At 42.2% G+C, this 15,992-nt stretch overlaps 1 protein-coding gene across 3 annotated transcripts in view; it reads left to right on the forward strand.

Annotated features, from left to right (window-relative positions):
- Positions 1 to 15,992, forward strand: part of SNX25 (sorting nexin 25) — a 421,363-nt gene that overhangs the window by 404,007 nt on the left and 1,364 nt on the right. For all 3 annotated transcript variants that reach the window (XM_033943506.1, XM_033943491.1, XM_033943514.1), the window contains one exon: positions 1,899 to 1,999. In XM_033943506.1, coding sequence (XP_033799397.1) covers positions 1,899 to 1,999 — 101 coding nt within the window. The remainder of the gene's footprint in view (positions 1 to 1,898; positions 2,000 to 15,992) is intronic.

Genomic DNA, 15,992 nt, shown 5'->3' on the forward strand with positions numbered 1-15,992 from the left:
CTATTAGTGTCAGATGATTGTGCGAGGCAGCCGGAGACAGTGAATATCTCTCCTGCCAAACTTCAATTTGGGTTGTTTTTTCATTATTTGAATTTGCAGGGATGAGGGGTGGGGAGAGGTTAACAGAGTTGGGTGATTGTGCGATGCGGTAGGAGAGAGTGGGCATCTCTACTGCTGATCTTCAATTTGTTTGGTTTTTTTTTTAATTATTATTTTAATTCGAGGTGGGGGTGGGGTCTGAGCTGTCAAATCTTATTTTCCTGTCAATGCCTGAACCAATCAGCGCTCAGGCACTGATCAGATAGTAAGGCAATGACAGCTCAGACCTGTCAGTAAATTTTGGCTGCAAATGTGGCACAATGAGGTTAGAGAATCACTCAGTGATTATAGAAAATCGCTCAGACTGTTCATTTTAATATTAATGATCTCTTTGTTTCACATTTGCATGGTGTTATTGGAGACTGCAAGAAAACTGGGAAAAGACTTTGGTAAGCCATTTTGATAATCCGCCTCTAAAATACATATATGCTAAACCGGCTGGAACTGGTTTAGTGAGCACATTAAAGGCAGATTGTAGTTTTGAGAATCTGCCCCTGAAGAACTGGAGGACAGCTTAGAGGGTCGGGAGGCAAAGCAAAAGACTGCTAATGAGGCTGTCTACAAGAATTCTCACGAGAAGAGATTGACTACCCACAGGTTCAGGAACAGAGCTAGACTAGGGGACACTCAATGAAACTTCAGGGAAATACTTTTAAAACCAATAGGAGGAAATATTTTTCACTCAGAGAATAGTTAAGCTCTGGAACACATTGCCAGAGGTTGTGGTAAACGCAGATAGTGTAGCTAGTTTTAAGAAAGGTTTGGAGAAATTCCTGGAAGAAAAGTCCATAGTCTGTTATTAATACACAGGGGAAGCCTCTGCTTGCCCTCGATTGGTAGCATGGAATGTTGCTACTCTTTATGTTTTGGTCAGGTACTAGTGACCTGGATTGGCCACTGTGAGAACGGGCTACTGAGCTTGATGGACCATTGGTCTGACCCAGTAAGGGTATTCTTATATCTACTAGAAAGAAGATTATCGAGGTAAGAACCTAATCTTTCCTTAAACAAACCAAAAGGCCAAGATGTCATCCACCTGTATTGTACTGAATAAGTGGGTCCCTCAGGGTTTCAGAGCACACTCCGCAGTGGGTATAACAGCTTTTTATGTAGAGTTGCATATGGTCGCATCCAGATTATTTTTATTGAGCAAGAACCTTATCCTCTGTGCATAATTTTGTTAAAACTGCAGGCTCAATGTGGCTGCAAAGGTAGTTTCAAATTTTGGAGCTAAAATACTTAGGGTAGAGCTTATTAAATGCCACCCATCTTAAGTGCTTTGCTATATCCAAAAGGTTCTCAACTGGTCTGGTGAGGATGATAAATAAGTTGAAATTAGGTCTTATCTGCTAATTTCCTTTTCTTAAGTCTCACCAGACCAGTCCAGTTTTCCAACCTTGTCTGATGATATTTTTTCCAGGTATTGGTACATTGTGAATGCTGTTTCCTTGCTGTGTCTGGTTTAAAAGAGAGAAAGTGTGTGAGAGGAATAAAAATTTGCATATTAGAATTTGGGAAGAAAAAATGAATTTCTGCCAAGACTTGATTACAGTCACAATTACTTTGCTGTCAAAATACTAAATGGTTGAGAGTCTACAGGGTACCTTTTTAGGACAGGATTCACAATGCTTTTTCTCTATATTTACTGGTTGATGGGCACAACCACATGTTCTAGACTTATCTGGTAGAACTCTGGGAAATAAAGTTAGGAGGGTAGGACCTAATTTTACCTTCATTCATTCATGCATGCATGTTTGTTTGCTTGTTTGTTTTTCCTGTAATCGGTATATTTATTTCAGATGCACTGCAGAGTCTTTTTGGACAGCAAAATGCCCGGCATGGAATAATTAAAATCTTCAATGCATTGCAGGAGAAAAGGGCTAATAAACATCTATTATATGTGAGTAAAGCCTGTTCAGAAATTTGAAATGTGTTCCTCATATCTAATGAATACTGCAAAATGTTTGCACAAACATTCTGAAAAGCAGAATGTTTCAAACTAAGGCTTTCAGAATTTCAGTGGTTACATCGGAATGCATTATATTTCTTTTCCAGTTTTTGGTGCTGACTAGATGTAAATTAGGTGTTTATCACTCAGCTGTTTAAGAGCTACATGCACTAAAGTCTCCGATCAGGGACTTAGGCCCCTCCCTGTGCTTCCCAGGAAGGGGAAGGCTTGCCATTTTGCAGTGGAGGACCTGAGGAGCAGGAGGGACTGGGCATCCCTCCTGCTGCCAACTAATTTCCAGGTATGGAGGAGGTTTGGGGTGGTGTGGGTAGGTTAAGGGGACATCCAGTGGCAGAAGGGAGTAGGAATCCCCCTGCCACTTTTTATTTTTTAGGAAAGAGAGCAGGTAGGGGGTTGGTTCGGGGGGGGGGGGGTGTCACAGTGGGCCGGAGAGAGTGGGCATCCCTCCTGCTGATTTTGGCTGACATAGGGGAGGAAGTTTCTGTGGTGGCCTCTATTTTGTTTCCAGGGTGAGTCGTTCGGGGTGGGGGGAGAGAACATGGCATTTTTTTAAAATGGGGCTGATATTGTGCGTATGTAACACATGCACAACATCTGTGCCATTAAAAAAGAAAAAAGCCCCAACAGCTGAGTGGCAGGAGGCTGCTATGGGGCTTCCCCTGCCACTCAGCTGTTTGGGCTTCCCCAAACTGGCTCTGCTCATGTGTCAAAGCTGCTCTTGGAGCAACTGGTTGGATGGGATTAGGGCACATCTCTGTACAAATCATTTGCATGGAAACTTGTTGGAACCTCAATCGCTGTTCCAGAGTCGGTCAAAAAATCGGCCAGCAGCGACTCACACAGTCTTAATGACTGTGTTTTATACATCTAACCCTAAGGGTTCTTTGAGGAGAATAAATATGTTGGTGTTTATCAGATTTTTCCCATAATATTTTAACGTAGATCACCTTATGATTGGCTGAAATCAGTCTTGTAGCCACATCACACATACAACTAAATTCTGTCCTAAAAAGATTTAAACAAATATGTATTGTGACCGGCAAGCTCCAGGCCGAGTGTCTGGGATCACCGGTGACAAGTAAACTCTTGTGAGATGTAGCGAGCTGCACAAGGATGTAATAATTCAGCGTTTAATGTAAGGAACACCATCAAAAGTACAAGGCCCAGTGTCAATGAAATGAATACTTTTAATTGTCCAAAACAGAAAAAAAACAGCAACTTGCTTGTCAGGATCATAATATGGAAGCCAGCGGGCTTCTTATCCACATTTCAAACAATGTTTAGTAAATAGTCTTTGATGCAAAAAAAAAACCCCAAAAGAGTCCAAATTCAAATAATCAAAAATCTCTCTTTCTCAGAGGTAAGTTTTCATTCAACTTGCAGTCCAGCAATAGTCCATCACAAAAGAAAAGAAAACTTTTTTTAAACAAAACACAACTCCAAGTCAGTGTAACAATATTGGCTTCTTCAGCAACCAGGGCTGGAAAGACAGTGTGCTCCGTGTGGTCTTTGACTGCCAATATGAGGCCCACTATCCCACCACGTAACACAGGGCAAACCACACTGTCTCAGCGTCCCCCAGTTCACTTTCCTCACAGGGAAAAGGCGATTAAACTTCCAAAAACAAACTTCAAAATAGAAGTCCTTGCTCAGTTTCAACATAGAGAAAATTCCCTCATTTGCAAGAGATAGAATTATTCAGTTCTTGAAATAAAGCAGGCAAAACAAACTTCCATTAATCTTATCCAACCTTCAGATACTTGCTTTCATGGTGCAAACTTCCATGGGAGTAACTTTAGGTGTCAGCTCAACACTAGCCTCGGGGCTCATTTCCAGTTCCATGGCCAGAGGTTCCTCTATCAGAGTGAGATGTACTTTTTCTCCAGCCTCAGCAAACTCCATGGACTCAGGAGTTTGGCTGCTATCAGGAGCTCCCAGCCCTGAGCGCTCTGACCTGTCCTGCTGCTGTTCCTCCCTCTTCTGATTCTCTAGGAGCTTAATTCTCAGAGATAGCAGCTTGCATCCCCGCCCCCAACCCTCAGGTGGAAAGGATTTCCGGTTAATTACCTTGGGACACAGAGGGGGATGGGAACCTACTACTGCTGCTCTCTTACTCCCTCTACAGGACCTAGAAGGAAATTCAGTTTCAGAGACAGAAAATGGTTGACATGGAAGAATATGGGAAGGGTCTGGAATTGAACTGTGACCTGCACTAGGGACACTCCTAGCAGGCATAGTCCGCTTATCACAGTATTCAATAACTTTGTTTCTCCAGTTCCCCTTATAGCCCCACCACAGCCCTCCACATCTTTCCCTTATACCACACAGCATGTTTTACTACTCCCAGTGGCCAGAGGGCCACACCAACACTTAGCCTCCTGACTTTCATGACTACTTGAGGATTTGGCCTCATTATTAACCATAGTCTGTGCTGGGGCTTATCATCCCATTAGCAGTAAAGACATGCAGAGGTGTTGAAGTTGAGATTGGCGTGTTCCTAAAAGAAACCCTAGTGATATCATATAAGAAACTCATTTTTATAGTAATGTAGTAATTGACAGCCAATAAAGACCTTTGTGGTCCATCCAGTATACCCAACAATCCCATTCATTTTTGAGACAATGTTAAACCAACCATCTAGTACTTATTCATTTTGCTTGCTAAGTTCTACTATAAGATGTTTTTTCCCCCTTTCCCCTGAGATAGGCAAGACCTGTACTCCAACTATATGAATATGGTAAAAATATCTATTCTTACTCCTGATCCATATTGCCGCACACAGGAACAGGCCATAGAAATTTGCCTGACGTTGGCCACACTGCTCAACCGCTGGAGTCACCGTCAAAACTAACTCCAGGCTATGCCAATCCATCACATATTGGACCCAGCCCATAGAAGTGTGTCTGGCATCAGCTCCACTGCTAGGGCTGTCATTTAAGTACAAGAAGTAAAACCAGATGAACACTTCTCAATGAAATGCAAAATCCAGAAGAAAAAGTTGTGAGGAAGAAATGTCTCCAACCATGATATTCTTCAATGACAGGACTTTATTCAATCAATGCATACTTGGACCCAACATGGCCCATGTTTCAGCAACACATGCGTTTCTCAAGAGTCTAAATATTATATCTAGAAAATAAAATAATAATATTACAATAAAACAGTTTGGCCACCATTTACTAAAACATAAAATAATGTAACAAACAACCTAAATAGCATGAAATTCTATAACCAAAACACCCTAAGAAGTACATGGTATAAGAATGTACCATAAGAGAATATACAGGCATATTATAAGGAACATAAAATTAGTATAAGCCGAAGGTCATTAACAGTCATAAAGAGACTAAACCATTTATAAAGAAAGATATCGAATACACCTGGATTACCATAAAAGCACATAATTAGAGAGAGTACCACACAGTAATACGAACATATGGTGCAATGAACATAAGTAAAAATAATGCATAGTGCAAACATGGTGCAGTACTACTACTATTATTTCTCACTTATATAGTGAAAAGCACACTACACCAACCTAATAGGTACTGAAACCCAAGACACCAAAAAACTATTCCAAATTCTTAAAAACCTAACTGACACTAAACCTTACCTGACCACTAACAATACCACTCCCCCCTCAGCCACTCTATTAGCAGAACACTTCCAAAATAAAATTACAAATTCAAGAGCTACTCTCAATGACAACCCTATCCCTCTTATTGAATTCTCAATTCTCCCCATAGAGATTCAACTGCAGCAGACAGAATATGGTCTCAGTTCCCCAACATTCAATGGCCCAAATTCAACTAATACTACAAAAATACAGCCATTCATCCTGTGACCTCAACAACTGTCCGCCATATCTCCTAAAAACATCCAGCACAAAAATCCATGCTTTTCTTCTAAAATGGATTCAAATCACGCTCATAAGCGGCCACTACCCAACTAGCCTTAGCAAAATCATCATCCCGATCCTCAAAGACCCTAAAAGACCAACAGACCAAACATCCAACTACAGACCCATTGCCTCTATTCCACTCTGTCAAAATAATAGAAGGACTAGTTGCCAAATTCCTCACCAATTACCTAGAAAACCAAAACATACTCCATTCCACGCAATCCGGCTTCAGAACTAACTTTAACACAGATACACTACCAGGATCTCTCTTAGACACAGCCAGACATCATCTTAGCACAGGAAAAAAAATGATGCTCATACAACTAGACCCGACCGCTGCATTCAACCTGGTGGACCATAGCATCCTACTACAAATCCTAGATATAATAGGTATCACAGATAAAGTATACTCATGGTTTGAAGGATTCCTAAAATCAAGAACCTATAGAGTTAAATCAGACAAAGAAAAATATGAACCTTGGTCAAACCCCTGCGGATCCCCTCTATCTCCTACACTCTTCAACCTCTATAAAGCCTCCCTCAGCTCCCACCTGGACAAACAAGGCATAACTTCATAGCTATGCAGATGACATCACCATTCTCGTACCCTTCGATCAACCCTCCATGACAGACACAGTACACCAAACACTAAAATCAGTAGCGACCTGGATGAAAGATCACAAGCTGAAATTGAACCCAGACAAAACTAAATTCATCCTCCTCAAAAACAACAAAATACCAACCATAACCAACATTGAAATCAATGCAATCAACTACCCCATACAACCCACTCTAAAATTACTAGGAATAACAATCGACAGATGCTGCACCATGCAACCGCAAATCAATAAAACAATACAAAAATAATTCTCAATCATGAAAAACTTAAGTCAAGTGTGGAAATTCTTCAAAAAATCACAATTCCACAATTACAGTCCCTAATACTAGGCCTACTAGGCTACAGTAATATCCTCTACCTCTCCTGCCCTGCAACAATAACAAAACAACTACAAACAATCCAAAACACAGCACTAAGACTCATCTACTCATTGAAGAAACATGACCACATTACAGAAGCATATCTCAACTCGCACTGGCTTCCAATCCCAGCAAGAATACAATTCAAATTCTACTGTCTACTATTTAAGACTTTATACGGAGACAGCCCAAGCTACCTGAACAACTGCCTCATCCACAACACCTCAACCAGACATAGGAAAACTCATACCCCATTTTCATACCCCCACAATTAAGGAAATCAAATGGAAAAAACTATATGATGGCCTACTAGCCACTCAAGCAGCCAAACTAGACAACCAAATAGCCAATCTACTGATGGCATCCCTCGACTACAAGACTTTTAGAAAAGAAATAAAGACCATACTCTTCAAGAAAGCCCTGAAAAAATAAATAACACTGCAAGTTTCAAACACCACCTCTCATTAAAGCCAACTACCCCAAACAAATAACCATACTCGTTTCTTACTCTCTTTGAAAATGACCAAAATTCTTTTTTTTTTTGTAAGTTCTTGTTGTAATACTTCCTTGATAATTCTTTTGTAATCCGCCTTGAACTGCAAGGTAATGGCAGAATAGAAATCCCTAATGTAATGTAATAGTGCTGAAAGGTGTGTACAGCGCTATACATTTTGACATTTAAGATGGTCCCTGCTCAGAACAGCTTTCAATCTAACTTGGACAGACAGACATGTAATATAGAGTAAAGGATGCAGAACCCAAAGTGAGAGGAGTTAGGAGTTGAAAGCAGTCTTGAAGAGGTGGGCCTTGAACACTGCTCGAGACGGAGCTCGCCATAGGGATTTGGGGAGCTTGTTCCAAGCATACAGCAAGGTAGAAGGGATGGAGTCTGGAGTTGGCGGAGGAAGAGAAGAACATAGACAGAAGGAACTTACAGCTGAGTGGAGCTCGCAGGGGGGAAATATAGGGGGAGATAAATGAAGAGAGATAGTGAGGGGCAGCTGAGTGAGTGCATTTGTAGGTCAGAGGAGTTTGAATTAGAAATATTTGGAAACATCTTGCTATTGACAGAGATAATCCGTTTACAACTAAAATGCATACAGGCTAAACCGTCGGTAAACAGTTTAGCGACGGCGTTAAAATTTTGAGAATCTGGCCCTTAGATTTTTTTCTTGGGTGCTGACTCCTATGGCGAAATCTAACATCAGGTAACTATGATTTGGATTATTTTCCCAATGTGCATCACTTTGCATTTATCTACATTAAATTTCATGTCATTTGGATACCCAGTCTTCCAATTTCCTAAAGTTTTTCTGTGATTTTTCACAGTCAGCATATTGTTTAACAACTTTGAATAGTTTTGTCTCATTTGCAAATTTAACTTCACTTGTCATTTTTATTTCTAGATCACTTTTTATAAATATGTTAAGTAGTACTTGTCCCAGTACAGATTCCTGAGGCACTTCACTATTCACCCTCCTCCACTGAGAAAAATGGCCATTTAACCCTGCCCTCTTTTTTCTATCTATTAACCAGTTTCTAATCCACAACAGAACTTGTACAATCCCATTCTGTTCCTGAATAAGTGGGTAGTCAATCCCATCTCGCGAAATCTCTTATAGGAGGCCTCATTAGTATAACTTTTTCCTTCTCCTCTCTAGACTGCCCTCCAGCTTCCTGTTGTCTTCCTACAAGAGAGACAGTAGAAGCTAATCTTTTCTGCTCATGTTTATTTTTTCTTTATCTTTAGTATTTTTCTGCTGCTTCACATACTTTTATTATACAGAGGATCCCTGTGGGGGCAGCTCTGGCTGCGGAGATCACAGACTTTACAGGCAAAGTCTGCTTCTAGGGGGTTGGCTGCTTTGCAATGCATCCACCTGGACAGCCTGCAGTTTCAGTTCAGGACTCAGGGACCATTCCCATGGGAGCATAGCTCATCCCAGGTTTGTCCGCTTGTGGGTTTGAGCACTGGCTCCGTGGCGATGTATCCATGATTGGGGCCAACTGTGTTCCTCCACCTGTTAGCGTGTGCGTATTCCAGGAGGGGTGGTGGTCCCAAGCCAGGGTGTTGGGCCAAGAGGCAGTCAGAAGATACAAGCAGTCCAGGCTTCTTGAGACAGAGGATCTCCCTGTAAGCTTACAGCTTCCATCTTGCAGCTCCCAGCACACAGCATTGCACAGTGAGTAACAGGCTTGATAGCCTGTGAGATCGATTTGGGGGGGGGGGGGGGTCTCAATTTCAGTTTTAAGTGGTTTGGAGGTTGGTCCTAGGTATCCCCCCACTAAAATCATCTTTTTTTTTTTTAAATGCGAATTTCCTGGGCCGTTATAGCGCTAAAATCACTCCTGCTTTGGCCAACTTGGATTTTTCTTTGAATTTAAATCTTTTTATCTCAAAACACCTCGCTTTTGCAAGAAACAGGTGGGATGTACACCTCAGGGCAGGTACTTCAGATTCATGCCCTGTTTGCGACGGATAGCTGTAAGGCTGGTGCCAAAATCCAAGATGTTACGGAGAGATTCCCAAAACTTATCAAACCTGGTCACTGTTATCCAATGCTGCTCATCCATGTGTGCACTAATGATACCAGGTACCCCTGCGAACGTATCAAAAGAGATTTTATGGCTCTGAAGGTGAAGCAGTCAGGTGCGCAGGTAGTATTCTTGTCCAACCTCCCTGTCAAGGGTAAGGGTCAGGTCAGAGAAGCACGTTTCCTGGAGGTGGATAGGTGGATGGTGTGTTGAGAGCATTTTGACTTCCTGGACCATGGGATGATTTTCCAAAGGCTGCTGAGCAGCGATGGTATAGAAGAGATATAGCCCCTGAAGAAACTTGGCAGTGAAACGGCTGGGTAGCCATCGAGCTGAAGATAAGTGCTGTTCTTTACTGGTTTTCCAGCATATGTTTACACACCAGATTGTTAAATACTAGCCTGTTAGCAATAAAAAGCTTATACAGGATCAATGATGAACATGCCACCCCAGTAAGAACAAACATAGTAGTGTCTTGGGGAGAAAGATCATATTAAGCCACCAGCAGGAAGGATGCCCAATCCCTCCTGCTGGACACCCCCACCTCTGAACATCACTGTCAGGAAGGATGGCCAGTTCCTCCTGCCGGAACCCCTGAAACCCTCCCCCTCCCCCCCCCCCCCGAACATTGCCAGCAGGAGGGATGGCCAGTCCCTCCTGCAAGATTCCCCCTCACCCTGTTAAGTAGCCCACCTGGACCCCCCCTCCTATGGGACTGGGCATCCCTCCTGCTGGTGATGTTTGGGGGGTCTGGGGTTCCAGCAGGAGGGACTGGGCATCCCTCCTGCTGGTAGTCTTCGCAGGGGGGGGTGAATTACCACTAAACCTATTGCAGCAGGGAGATCCCATGCCGAGATAAACTCAGCGGCAACCCGATTCTCTAACCGACGCCTGTGAGATGGACGCTGGTTAGAGCAGTGGTTCCCAACCCTGTCCTGGAGGAACACCAGGCCAATTGGGTTTTCAGGCTAGCCCTAATGAATATGCATGAAGCAAATTTGCATGCCTATCACTTCCATCATATGCAAATCTCTCTCATGCATATTCATTAGGGCTAGCCTGAAAACCCGATTGGCCTGGTGTTCCTCCAGGACAGGGTTGGGAATCACTGGGTTAGAGAATCATGGTGTTATGCGGGCTTAGGCATCTGTCCATGAGGACTGGGCATCCTATACAGAATCCAGCCCTCAGTATATATCTAAAAAAGGGAAAGTTTTACTAATAGGTGATTTTAACATGCCAGATATTGATTGGGGTATCCCTATTGTGGGGTCTTCTAGAAGTAGGGAGATTCTGAATGATCTACAAGGAGAACTGTTCCATCAGTTGGTAATAAAACCCACATGGGATGGGGTCATACTGGACTTACAAATAGAGAAAGTGTTTCTTATGTTAACAGTGGGTGATCATCTGGCATCCATCATCTGGCATACTGCATGATATGGTGTAATATTAAGATGGGTATAGAGATGACTCATTCAAAAGAAAAGGTTCTAGACTTTAACATTGTTTGGATGGGGGATTACATCAATGAATTGTCTGGATGGGAATGTCTGGAAGGAGTAGAAAGGCAGTGGGCAAAACTGAAAGGAGTTATTGTAAGGACGACAAACCATTTTGTGAGGCAAGTAAGTAAAAGTAAGAGGAAAAGAAGGCCGTTTTGGTTCTCAAAAATAGTAGCTAAGAAGGTAAGAAATAAGAGGTTAACTTTCATAAACCAGAAAAGATTGCAGAGAAAAGAAGAAAGGCTGGTCGAGTAGTCAGGAAAGCAAAGATAAAAATGGAAGAAAAAATAGCTGGCACAGTAAAATGGGGAAACAAGACATTTCTTAGATATATCAGTGATAGGAAGAAGTGCAAAAGTGGTATTGTGAGACTCAAAAGTGAATGGGAGGAATTTGTAGAAGCTGATAAGAAGAAAAGGCTGAATTGCTTAACAAATATTTCTGTTATGTGTTCACGGCTGAAGTGCCGGGAGTGAGACCGCAGAAGTCAAATGTGAATAGGGATGGAGGAGTGGTAGCTAACTCCTCATGAATACAACCCTCCATCAGAGGGTTGTATTCATGAGGAGCTAGCTAAATTAAAGGTAGACAAAGTGATGGGGCAGGATGGTGTACATCCGAGGGTGCTGAAGGAACTTAGGTAAGTTCTGGTGGCTCTGCTGACTGACCATTTCAATGTTTCTCTAGAGTCTGGAGTGGTACCGGAGGACTGGAGAAGGGCGGATGTGGTCCCTCTCCACAAAAGTAGAAGTAAGGAAGAAGTAGGGAATTACAGTCCAGTAAGTCTGACTTCTGTGATAAGCAAATTAATGGAAACACTTTTAAAACAGAGAATGGTGATATTTCTGGAATCAGGTGGATTACAGGGCCAGAGGCAACATGGATTCACTAGAGGTAGGTCTTATCAGACAAATCCAATCAATTTATTTGACTGGGTGACCAGAGAATTGGACAGAGGGAGTGTGCTAGATGTGGTATATTTAGATTTTAGCAAATCATGACAGTATTCCACACAGATGTCTAATAAATAAACGGAGTGCCCTCAGGATGGGCCCCAAAGTGACGGGCTGGGTCAATAACAGGTTGAGTGGAAGATGTCAGAGGTTAATGGAGATTGCTCTGAGGAAAGGAATGTTACCAATGGTATATTTCAAGGTTCTATTCTTTGGCCTGTTCTTTTTTAACATTTTTATAAGTGATATTGCTGAAGGGCTATCAAGTAAGATTTGCCTCTTTGCGGATGATACCAAAATCTGCGATAGAGTAGACAGTTGGTATGAATAACATGAAGAAATAATAATAATAATAACTTTATTCTTGTATATTGCCATACCCAGGGAGTTCTAGGGGTTCACATCAATTAAACAAAGATCAGAGATTACAAGCGGAATCACATCAATTTATCAAAGTTACAGGCAACGATGTGGTTGTGGTTAAAAGGATAGGGAGAGAGAGAATCGTGAGGGGTAGAGGGGAGGGGGAAAAAACAGTGTGAGGGGGTAGGAGGTTTCAGTTCATTGAAGGAGGGGGGTATTAAGGATCCTGTTCGTGGAATAGGTGAGTTTTGAGTAGTTTTCTGAAGTCGAGGTAGGTGGGGGCTTTGAGCACAATTTGGACTAGCCATGGGTTCAGCTTAGCCACCTGGAAGGAGAAGGTTTTGTCAAGGAATCTTTTGAGATGACATAGTTTTAGGGAGGGGAAGGCGAACAGATGAATTCTGCGGGAGTTCTTATTGGTGCAATTCAGAATGAAGTGAGGGTTGATGTAGTTTGGCAATAGACCAAATACTGTTTTGTAACAGAAGCAGGCGAACTTGAATAGTACTCTGGATTCGAATGGCTGCCAATGAAGTTTATGGTAGTAAGGGGTGATGTGTTCCCATTTGTTCAGGCCGAAAATGAGGCTGATGGCAGTGTTCTGGATCATTTTTAGTCTCCTCATTGTTTTCTTCGTAGAGCTCAAGTAAATGATGTTGCAGTAATCCAGTATGCTGAGAATGGAGGATTGTACTAATAGGCGGAATGAGGTGTCGTCAAAGTATTTTTTTATGGTGCGGAGTTTCCAGAGTACCGAGATGCTTTTTCTGACAGTAAGATCTGTGTGTTTCTCTAGGGATAAATGTTTGTCTAACGTGACTCCCAGTATTCTTAAGGTTTGTTCGAGGGGAAAAACCATTCCTTTCACTTGAATTGTGGTTTCTTTGATTTTGTCTTTGGGGATGGCTAGGAAGAATTTTGTTTTGTCAGGGTTTAATTTTAGTCTGTAGGATAACATCCAGAGTTCTATCTGATTGAGTATACTTGTAAGAGAGGAGAGCAACTCTGGTGTGAAGCTGGTTAGCGGGATGACTATTGTAATATCATCTGCATAGATGTAGAATTTGAGCTTGAGGCTTTGCAGGAGGTTTCCCAGGGAGACGAGATAGACATTAAACAGGGTGGGGGATAGGGGGGAGCCCTGCGGAACACCACAGGAGTTATCCAAGCTATATGAGAAAGAGTCATTCTTGAGTACCCTGTAGGATCTATTTCATAGGAACCCGTGGAACCAGTTGAGGACCTGGCCGGAGATGCCGATATATGTCAGGCATTCTAGGAGAATGGTGTGGTCGACCAGGTCGAATGCACTGCTCAGGTCTAGTTGCAAGATCAAGGCACTGGAGCCCTGGCTAAAGAGTGTGTGCAGGTGGTCGAGAAGAGAGGCTATAATGGTTTTGGTGCTGTGGTCCAAGCGAAAGCCTGATTGATTGTCATTTAAGATATTGAATTTTTCTAGATATGTGGTGTGTTCGGCATTTATCACCCCTTCTGCTATTTTGGTGAATAGTGGGATGCTTGCGATCGGTCTGTAGTTAGACGGGGCGTTGGGTGGTTCTTTCGCATTTTTTATGATTGGGATTATCATAATATGGCCCTGCTCTGGTGGAAAATTTCCTGTGGATAGTAGGAAGTTGATTCATGTCAACATATTGGCTTTGAAGTGTATCAGGGCAGTTTTCATATCGTTTGGGGGGCAGGTGTCCAGTCTGCAGAAGGAGTTGATATATTTGTTGTAGTATTTGCTGAAGGTTTGCCAGTCGATAGTTGTGAATTGGTTTCAGCTTAGGTCTGTTCTGGACCCTGGGTCTGGTTTCGATATGTCGGTGTGTGGGAGAATAGGAAAGTATTCGTGGGGATTGGCCGGGGCAGGTAACGATGATCTTAGATTTTGAATCTTAGAGTTGAAGAAATCTACTAGAGTGTTAGCGGTTAACGTGGATTCTTCATGATTATTAGTGAGTGTCTCGAGGTTGTAGAGGTCGTTAACCAGTTTAAAGAGGTTACTACTGTTGATTGTGACGTTTCCAATTTTGGGGCAGAGAAATTTTTTCATTTTTTCTTGGTGAGGCTTTTGTAATTTTTTAGTTTAAGTCTCCAGGCAACTCTGTGTTCCTGGGTTCCAGATTTAATCCATAATCTTTCTGATTTTCTAAGGTCCCTCTTTACCAGAAGCAGCTCTGAGTCGAACCATCCCTCCAGGTTTGTGGTTCTGATTCTGCGAGTTTTTATGGGGGCAATTTCATTTAAAATGTTTGTGCTGTCTATGATCCAGGTGGTCATAAGTTGTTCCGTTTCTTCGTTTTGTTTTGTGATTATTTCATAGTGGGACCAGAATTCGACCGAGTCTATCTTACCTCTGGTAGTGTGAGTTTTGGTGTTTCTTGTTTTGCTGTTTTTTGTTGGCAGCCAATAGAGAAGTTACAAAGTCTGTGACCATAAGGAATCTGTCCAGATGTCTTGTTTCCAATAGAATTTGGGGTTGGTTGGTTCTTTGGAGGAGAATGTCACCAGGTCTAACTGATGACCTCTTTGGTGGGTTTTGATTGGAGGGGGTTTGAAGTAGTCTAGTTGGGAGATAAGTGACCAAAAATCAGATATTTCTGGTTGGTCTGTTTGCTCAAGGTGGATGTTGATATCCCCACAGAGTAGATTGTATGGACTTACTAAAGAGTTAGTTAGTATGAATTCCGCAAAGTCCTCTTTGGCTAGGATCCATTTTTTTGGTGGGATATAGAATAGAGTAAATTGTTAGGGAGGAGGTGAGGGATTTTGAAGTTAGTGAGATGGCTAGTATTTCTGAGTTGGGAGAAGATTTGGTGTTAAGTACAGCACAATTTAGCTGGTCTCTAAAGATTATTGCTAGTCCTCCTGGGGGCAGACAGTCTTTGTGAAGACCTAGTGAAGCTTGAAGAATGGTCTGAAATTTGTAATGCTAAAAAAATGCAAGGTCATGCATTTGAGCTGCAAGAACCCGAATGAATGGTACAGTTTAGGGGGTGAAGAACTTATTTGGATGACACAAGAGCGGTATTGGGGTGTGATTATATGTGATGATCTTAAGGTGGCCAAACAGGTTGAAAAGGTGACGACAGAAGCTAGAAGGGATGATAGGGTGCATGGGAAGAGGTATGGCCAGTAGGAAAAAAAAAAAAAGATATTGCTGCCCCTTTATAAGACTCTGGTGAGACCTCATTTAGAATATTGTGTACAAGTCTGGAGGCCGCACCTTCAAAAAGATATAAAAAGGATGAAGTCAGTCCAGAGGAAGGCTACTAAAATGGTATGTGATCTTCATCATAAGGCCTGCCTACTGTCTTAGATTGATCTTATCCAAGCCTGTAAGTTGGATGCCAGTCAGGCCATAGGGGCTTGAAGAATATATTACTGGCATACCTTGGGGTACTGCTTCAGCTCCATTATTGCTTAGAGTAGCATGTTTATTACTCTGTTTAATTCTTGCTATTCATCTGTTTGTTATTTTTCAGAGTAGTACAGTTTTTCTAGTTTCCCCGTATTCCTACTTCACCTAGTTTTTTGAAAGGGCACTTGGCCTGCTTGGGAACTAACTGTAAGGGGCAGCAGAGCCCTCTGTGAAGTAGGTGCACAGAAAAATCCAGAGTGAATTCCTTCTGCAAGGCACAAGGTTACAGGAAAATTACCCACTTGTCCAGAATGACACACCTCAT

Source organism: Geotrypetes seraphini, chromosome 1 (genome assembly GCF_902459505.1).
Source record: "Geotrypetes seraphini chromosome 1, aGeoSer1.1, whole genome shotgun sequence".
Lineage (NCBI taxonomy): Eukaryota > Metazoa > Chordata > Amphibia > Gymnophiona > Dermophiidae > Geotrypetes > Geotrypetes seraphini.